This window comes from Teleopsis dalmanni, unplaced genomic scaffold, assembly GCF_002237135.1.
Source record: "Teleopsis dalmanni isolate 2A unplaced genomic scaffold, ASM223713v2 unscaffolded_contig_0728, whole genome shotgun sequence".
NCBI classification, from domain to species: Eukaryota; Metazoa; Arthropoda; class Insecta; order Diptera; family Diopsidae; genus Teleopsis; species Teleopsis dalmanni.
Window position 1 is genome coordinate 2,384 of NW_024032110.1, and position 9,558 is coordinate 11,941.

The following is a 9,558-nucleotide window of genomic DNA, read 5'->3' on the forward strand; positions in this document are numbered from 1 at the left end:
TAGACTCGACTACAGACTACATGACACCAACACTAGATTTCTATACCAGAATTCCCACTCTTTATCCAACCAGAGATAGCTGGGAGCTTGGATGTGTGACAGGTAACTCTGAAGTTACTGTCTACACAGATGGCTCAAAGATGGAGGGCGGTACGGGAGCAGGTATCTTCTCGAAAGATATGCAGATAAGGCAGTCCTACAGACTCCCTGATACTTGCAGCGTTTTTCAGGCTGAGATATATGCTATTGAAAAAGCGGCTAACCTTATACAACAAAGTACAATTCGTCCATCGAATATCACGATTTTTGTGGATAGTCAGGCCACTTTGAAAGTGAAATTGAATCACTGATGAGCATCAAACATCACAAGGTCTCTCTTTGCTGGATTCCTGGGTATAGCAATAACGAAGGGAATGAACTAGCAGATGAGATGGCCAGAAAAGGTTCTGCAATGCATATAAGAGAGGCCGACCTCACAATACACACACTAATGTGTGACCTGCTTAGGATAATAGAGGAAATCACCAACACGGTGACAGACAACTTATGGACTAACCGCGAAGACTGTGAGGTCGCCAGAACCTTATGACCGAGGTTGGATAAAAATAAAACGAAAAGCCTTTTAGGCTTCAGCAAACCTGCAGTTCGTGTGCTTACTGGAGTACTAACGGGGCACTGTGCCAACTCGCCTCTCCCGGCAAAACTATTCGAGGGCATCACAATGGGCAATATATGCCTCCGAGTGGAAGTGCACACAATTGGCAGCACGCGCCTTCCGAACCTAACCTAACCATGAAGCAGCAAAAACTAAAAACAAAATACAGCCACTTGACCAAGTGCATAAAAAAGCCTGCTTAAAGAGACAAGCGAGCATGGGTAGACAAGCTCGCCCAAAACGCAGAAAACACTGTAGCTATAAGTGACAGAAAACGACTGTATGAGATTACTCGAACTTTCTCGGGGAGAGAAAGTAGCAGCAGAAAGGCAGCGTGCCTTCTCTTTTTGACAAACGAAAGAGAACAGATGGATCGCTGGACTCAGTACTTTAGAGAAGGATGAAATGCGCTTTGCTGATATGCTCAATTATCTCAACAGTATTGATATGTCACTGCAATTCAGAACTAAAGTTATTGCGGCAATGAAGGATCTTAAAAACAATAAATCACCCGGTATTGATAACATTTATGCTTAATTTCCCAAAAACGACCCCAGCATGTCTGCAGATGTGTGAATGCCCGTCTTTCACCAAATGTAGGAAAATGAAGTATTTCTAGATGACTGGAATCAGGACATACTTCTCAAAATACCAAAAAATGTGACTTAAGTAAATGCGATAACTATAAAGGTATTATGCTTTTACCTATTCCAAGCAAAATCTTCACAACTATTTTTTTCAAATGTATGGGTTATTCGTGGAACACAATATGCACAGAAGCAAACAATTGAGTGAAATTTAGAAAAATAGTTGAGACCCTATGGTTCATTGGAAGAAGAGGACTGAATTGACGAATTCAAAAAATATCAGGTATTCGAGAACTCAAGACAATTAAACGAGCTTTGTAACGCTTCAAGGATTATTCATTGGGTATTCTTTGGATAAGATAATGAGGTACTTCTGAAGGTAGAGAACTAGAGTAACTACTGAAAAAACAAAAGCTATGTTCATTACAAAATGAAGAAATCAAAATCTAAAGAAAATAAAAGTCAATAATGTAATGTAAGTCAATAAGGGGAAGATAATGTAAAATATTTAGGTCTAGCTTTTGACAAAAGATACACTTGGTTAAAGAATATAAAGGTCAAGAAGCTGGCTTGTAATAAAACTCTAAATGCTCTAAAATTTTTAACACAAGAAAATTAAGTATGAAAAATAAAATTCTGTTTTATAAGCAAATAATTAGACCTATACTTATGTTGCTCCATCGATGACTCCATTAGATAACTTCAAACTTATCAGAATATTGCATTGAGATGTATGCTAAAAATTCAATGGTACATTAGAAATGAAAAGATAAGTGCAAAAGTAAGACAGAGCGCTGAAATTGTTTAGTTCTGTGGATACTCACAATAGTTCAGAATTGCACGCTCTTAAATCAAATGCAATATATATTTCATCTGAAAGATATGCTGTCTGAATAACTCATTATTAGAATTCAAGCTCTTTTTACAATGAGAGATGAAAGCGACAATGCAGAAATACCTAAAGAAAAAACGTTTGAACGTCCTTCTGTATACGTAAGAAAAAGAAAGTCCAATGCTTCGGTAAATACACCTACGTATTTCATAGATAATGAAAATATCTTTATTGTACCTATCAGAAAAGGCATGATAAAAGAACATGTTTTAAACAAAGACCATTATAGAAAAGTGACAGCTAATTTAGAGATTTCTACACCTATTAATTAAAAAGTAGCAAGGCATTAATAGTACATAAAAGAATGGAGGTAGGAGTAGATACTTAAAAAATGCAGAAAGTGGTAGAGAAAAAAATTTTGAATTAAAAAGTCTATTCAACATTTTAAACATACCGTGAACTTGAGCTATATCCTAATGTAATGAAGCTGAAAAGCGGTGGAGTCCATCACACATATTTATTCACCTCACTTTTTTCCATTTTTTTTATAATTTTTATATTTTATTTATAGATACCTGAAGCATCTTGAGGCAGCGATGAGGACGTTAGTCACATACCATGGAACATTTATCATTTCTTGTAGAATCTGAAAATATAACCTTTGATAAGTATTGATTTTGGATGTTGAAGATGTGCCCTACAGCTAGATGCCGTATGTCCATACTGGTTTTACCACATTTTTGTATAAAATAAGCTTATTATCGAAAAAAATTGAAGATATCTTGTTCAGCAGTCAATGCTACGGCTTTAATTCCCAAGGGATTTTATATTCTGCACTTTTTTTGCGGAATAATTATTGTTAGAGTAATTTTGAAAACCCAAAAAATAAACATGTTTTAAATGGCGCTTGCTGAAGTTTTTGAACCTCAAGGGGTTTTTAAGTACAGGCTTACAAATATTCGATATACGGAGACATTAATACCATACCACATAACATCGAATATTGTGTTAAATCTTAAATAAATAAATTGAGTTTATGGCCTATGGTGTCGAAGCCACTACAGTTGATATCGCAGGACCAAGTAGTTAGAATTACTATTATATTATAACCGATGCTAAATGGCCAAAGCCATATCAGTGTAACACAATTTGAAAAATTGAAGTCATAGAAACTAATATTAATCTATATGACCTAATTTGGTTCCACTGAACTTATCATATCACATAACATAACAGCATGCAATGCAGGCCTTACCCAGTTACTGAATGTAACAGCAAAATGGTTATTTATTGACCAGTATTGAAAAGATGCTAGTGAATCAAAAATCAGAAAATATGTCCGTTGATTCCAAGCTAGTTCAACCAGCAGTTATGAAAATTACAGAAAAAAATTAATCAGAACGAACTACATGAATTTCCGACAGAAAAGTATCTACAGCAAATGACACCTTCATGGCGACCTCCATAGTGGCAGAAGACCTATCTGGCCTCATTAACCTAAATAAAAGCGAGATGACACTCAATAGCAGAGTATTAGTAGCGGTTCTTCTTTCCCTCATAATAATGTATTAATCAGGAAATTAACTGGATTTTTTCGAAACTAGCTGTTGTTTAGTTGATTGGTCAATTTGATTATTCCGAAGGTTTATGTTGGTTATATTAAACTCTTCGCAGCTCTTTAAGATTTTCTTCGCGATGTAGTTCTTTTGGGCTTTACTTTCTCCGCTCTTGTACTGTAGAAGAACTTATATAGAAAACTTAGACTAAAAATAAAAAGGCCATTCTTATTTAAATACAAATGTCTTTATTGATAACCTCTGGAATGATATAACTTGTGTATTGTACATATATAAATACCTTAAAAAACTAAGCAAGTTGCCATTATATAATATAAAATGATTTATATTAATTTTATTAATATTGCGAACTAGGCACAAGCTTCATACACTTTAGTGTTAGGTATTGTTACTTCTCAAACATATATACATACCTATGTATAAATCTGAGATTTCACCTCAGGTTAACCTTACCAACTTCAACTAAGCGTATTTACATTAACAATAACGCTAGTTTCGAAGCGTTTTTCATTGATATTAATATTGATATTATTTATTTAAATGTAATATATAAAAATATGGTCTCATTTATTCAAAAATTAAAGCAATTTAAACCAATATTCTGAGCTGGACTTATTCTGCATTTTGCTGCAATAGCCATATGCATACATTATTTAAAATATATATTTCCTGCTGTTATTTATATTTGAAAATACAAATTATATTTTTAATTGCACTTGTGTTTCTCCGCTTTACATCTATGTTGCTAATTTCTCATGTTAATCTTTTTGAAATTATAAAATATATTTTATAAATAATATTTACACTTAATGATCAGTTCATTATCATACGACGTATGCGATTATTGTATAGCTAATTTTTTGTTATGGTTATGTTAGGGTTATGTTATGGTTATGTTATGGTGATAGGTGACATATTACGCATATCTCGCAGACACATCAATTTTTTTATTCAGACAGTGGCAACTTAAAGAATAGATGAGTGCATTTCATAAAAATATGCTTGGAGTTAATGAATCATGTACTTGTATTTAGTGATATCGAAGGAAGGCTTTATTAGAAAAATTATATTCATCTTAGGAACATATGCTCAATTGTGATTAACGCACAAAAGACTTGTGATTGTGATTGTAATTGGTATTTATGTATACCAATTGCTGCCAATTGCTCAAATCTATATTTATGAAAGTATAAAAAAGTTTCATAGAACTATTCAGTCTGTTACTTGAATTAAATGAGTGCCTCTTTTGTTATTTAACATGTTAATTAAAAACAATATATTTATGTAATAGATATATATATATAAAGTAGAATGAAAGAATTCTAGTTATAATACTTAAGGGTTCAGAAATACTGAATATCAACCATTAAAGTTGTTACTTCTAACTTATAACAATTATTTTTCATATCTCCACGAAAGTAAAAAGCCACTGTCTAATACATGTCTAATACATAGAATATTCCTATGCAATAATATAAAAAAAATATTATCACTCAAAAAATTAAAATTAAAATATTAATAATAAAAATTATAGTAAATGTTATTACAATGCAACCACATCATGTTTTTAATGGGTAAACCTTTTTGTTCGATATTTACGTCAATAAATGGAATACATAAATAAATAATTAAATAATTAATACATAAAATAATACATAAAAATACATAAAAGTTATTATATGCCTGTGTTATATTGTTTGAACTGATTTAAAGGTTGGAGAGAGCATAAGTTAAGCCATCTATGTTTCATTTATCAAAGTTAAAAGACTGGTAATGGCCAAATATTTGCATTAATAAATAAATTTATATTCTATATAAGCGGACATATAATATTCGGGAAATGTGAAAAATATTTAATTTGAGTAAAAATAAAAAGAATCGCGAAAAAATGCTTATCATTTGAAAATTTGTTAGTGATAATAGGAAATACGTGTTTCCCGAATACTGATCGTTTCTAACGTGTCATACAAATATCATATATATTTATTTGATATTTAAAAAGTTATTATTTCTGGATTAATTGACAAAAAATTATGAGTTATGAATTTAAAAAATAATATTTGTAAATAAAATAAAATATTTAGGGATATTCTTTAAAATGGAATGATGAGTCCATCGCGGTATAACTTATCCTTATTTAAAACATATTTTGTTAAATTTCTTTATACTATAAAATAAAACCAATATTAAGCATGGAATGTTTAAAAATATCTTAAAATATTTATAATATTCGCTTTTAAATTTGTGCTTCATCTTAGCAAAATACTTCAATTATTTAGTTCTAAATATTTATACTAATGCTTCAGATATTTTTCGAGTTAATCGAAGCTTGAAACATTTTAATGATCAAGTATATTTGTACTCGGGCTTTTGGGTCGACTATAGCGAACCATCAAACATGTGTGAACATAATAAGGTGTTCGAGCAGTTGTTGTTATGGGTACGTGTATTAAACGGAACAAAAAAAAAAGATGAAAGATAAAACAGATTTGCTGTTCGAGCACAAATATTTTCGAACATTTGAAGTGTTGAATCCAAATGTTTGAATTCGAGTATTCTCGAATTCGAGCAGTTCGACGGTCGAACATGTTGAAGCACTAATTTGCACTGGATTTTCAGTGTTATATCGAACACAGTTTTTTTATTTTTGAAATAAATCGTTGTTTTTCAACGCGTGAAGGCATTTAAAAAATTTGCGCCACTCAAATCTAATTGAGCTTCGTATCCTTCATCGGCTGAAGAAGAATTAGTATTTGCAGATTTCAATTGTTCAATATCTAAAGTTGGTGGCTTGTCACCAGGTTTCCAGCGCCGATGTATTCCCATCGACTTCAATTTCTGACACACCGATGATGGTGATATGGCGAATCCTTTTTCTGCTAAGCGTGCTGAAACCTTCCAATATTGAATATTACTATCTTCTTTTATTAAATCTAAAATTTCGCGTGTAATTTCTTTGTCTCGCACTTCACGCTCAGCTGCTTTCAGACGTCTACGAGGATGAACAACTTTAGATGCTGCGTTTGTTAAGGATTGTTGTTGCTCTGGTAGATGTATTTTTTGCGGTAAGTGATTTTGTTGCTGAAGCTGTTGTTGTAGTTGTTGCTGTTTCTGAAGTTGCTGCAATTGCTGATGCTTTTGTTGCTCTAATTTTTGATGCAGCAAGTGTAGTTGTTGCTGTTTAATTTGCTCTTCATGTTGCAATAACAGATGTTGTTGTTGTTCAATTTGTTGCTGTTGTTGTTGGTTTTTATCAAAATGTCTTTGTGCACCTTTATCAGTAGACTCTTCAATGGTTTCGTGTTGTGCTACTTCGCGAATTTCTTTTTTATTTCGATAAGACAGTGGCACTCCTTTAACAATAGCATCTCGTACTTTCCATGCTGTCATTTGAGACACATTCAACGCGCGAGCGATTTCCATTGTGGAAGCGTTTTGAGCTACAAGCGTCTTAGCCATAGCATATTTTTCATCGTCAACAAACACGTTCGGCTTGCGCGGTTTTTTTGAGAAATTACATTTCTCAGTTACTCTAAAATAAAGTTAATACTTAAATATTTAATAATAATTCTGATAGTTACTTATGGTATATATTTACATTTCATTATTTTGCATTGTTGAAATGGGCCGAATTGAGAGATTTACGGGAAGTTGATGTCTAAAAAAATTAAATCAATAAATATTTATATTTGTTGTTAAAGCTTTTTAAAATTACATGACAGCAGTGACAGTAGACGGAAACTGGTTTGCCGCTGCTAATGGCGATATGACAACATTCTCCTCAATCCCATGGGATATCTCTTTCTGGTTCTCAGACATATTTTCAATTTTTAAATTTGCGGGCATATTTTGTATGATTCGGTGTTGTTTCTGTTGTTGTTGTTCTAATTGCAAATGGGAATTATTAACCTTGTCTTTGATTTTAATCTCTTCTTCATCAGACTCAATTTCACTGTTATCTTCACTCTCATCGGGATCGTCTTTACCTTTATCTTTGATATACTCTTTGTTTTGTTGATGATATTTCTCATTTCTTTGATTAAAACTTTGATTGGAAACACTCTCTGCAATATCCTCCTCATCATCGTCATCAACTTCACGATCTTCGCGATCTTCATGTTCTTCACGATCTTCGTGGTCTTCATGTTCCTCAGATTCTTCATTATCACTTTCATTGTTTTCTGTTTTAATATCAATTTCAGTTTGATGAAATTCTGGAATCTGCATTTTTTGTTCGTTGTTTATTTGAAGTATTTCTGTGGCATCCTCTACATTTGGGTCAATGACGCGTTCATGAAGGCTTACACCATTCACAAGACTTTTTCGTAATCGCCAAGCAAATGTACGAGAAATATTTAGTTCGTTAGCAATCACTGTTGTGGTCGCTTCACGCAAAATTAACTGCTTTGCTAACGCAATCTTCTTAGCATCCAATTTGATGCGAGTACGCCCTTTACGTTTATTCCCAGCCATAATAACTCTGTTAAATAAATGTTTAAAAATATATTCAATTTCATTTGCATAATACTTACTTTCTGTTGTGTATATATATTGCATTTTCAGGTTTTCTTATACCAATTCGTTTGGGAAAGTTATTATATTGCACAATGTTTTGTTTAAAAAGTTGTTGTAAGGGCCTTCAGAAGAAAAAATATAAGAATCTTATGCAATACAAAATCTAAATTGTTAAGTAATTCATACATTTTAGCAGCTTTAGAAGGACAACCAGTCCGCTTGTGCCAACCGAGATGATGCCCAGTCGGAAAAAGAACATGACAATCTGAGCACTGCATTGGACGGCTATATGAAAACAAAAATATAATCGATATTAAGAATGTAAAAGCGGTTTGAATACTAACGTTTGATTTCGACGTTTTTTAACACAACGTCCACGTCTAACATGTTTCTCTAAGAATCTTTTATAAAAGTAAGTTTTTCTGCAGTTCGTGCATTCATACACTGGTCCAGGTGTGCCATGTACACTCTGCATATGTGCTTTTAAAATTTGCTTCATTTCAAATATTTGGAAGCAGCTTGGACACTGATAACCACGCATCGGGGTTGTATTATTTCCCATGTCGTTACCATTTACATTAGCATTCATATCATCAGATGGTGTAATTAATTCTATTTCTGGTATAAGGGGGAGAGGTTCATCATCATCTGCCTCTGCTTCACTCCCACTTTCTGCACTGTTGCTCGCACCATGAGCTTCAGTAATTTTACTCAGTTGGTGCTGCATATACTCATGCATCAAACGTATAGAATTAAAATCAAAAGGAATTTTTCCATTATTGATTCCATTATGTATTTCAGCATGACATAGAGGCATCTTATCGCCTTCTTCCTGGTCACTCTCCTCTTTCTCAGTGTTTGTTTCTTTGCTCTGTATTGCCAGATTTAAGTTGCGGTGGGTAGAAGTGGTTTCCACTACTGATCCCACATCCCTCTCTACCTGTACATAATTGGAAGCTTCACGCCCGCCTGCAGACGTCGCCTCAATTTTTTGTATAAGCAATTGCTGACGGAAAAAGTTATCTGCATCCTCACATTTCTTCTTGAAGAGACATGCCGAAATAGCATTCTTTGCACAGGTAACGCACACTTGCTGAGGAAGAGTATCGCCTTTTTCAATCTGAAACACAAGAAAGAATATATTAATGATACTTCTGAATTATTTTTAATTATGTAAAATAAACGCTCACAGCTTCTCTGTAATCGACATTTAAAGTGAGATTCGTAAAAACGTTTTACATATTAAATAAAAATTGAATTGTATTTAGCCGGCAAATTATCTTTTGTTTATTCATACACATACATATATAGAATAAAATATGCTCAGATTTAATCATATATAAATGGTCAGATACAAATAAACGAAATAGGCACTATAATACTGAAATAATA

General features: G+C 32.9%; 1 protein-coding gene across 1 annotated transcript; it reads right to left on the reverse strand.

Annotated features, from left to right (window-relative positions):
• Positions 1-5,837: 5,837 nt before the first annotated feature.
• On the reverse strand, positions 5,838-9,286 carry LOC119663663 (the record flags this gene model as incomplete). The annotated part of the gene is made up of 6 exons (XM_038073271.1): positions 5,838-7,183; positions 7,250-7,309; positions 7,367-8,131; positions 8,184-8,288; positions 8,353-8,451; positions 8,511-9,286. Coding segments are annotated over 6 exons (2,670 nt in total), but the record flags the coding sequence as incomplete, so codon positions are not given.
• Positions 9,287-9,558: the final 272 nt, after the last annotated feature.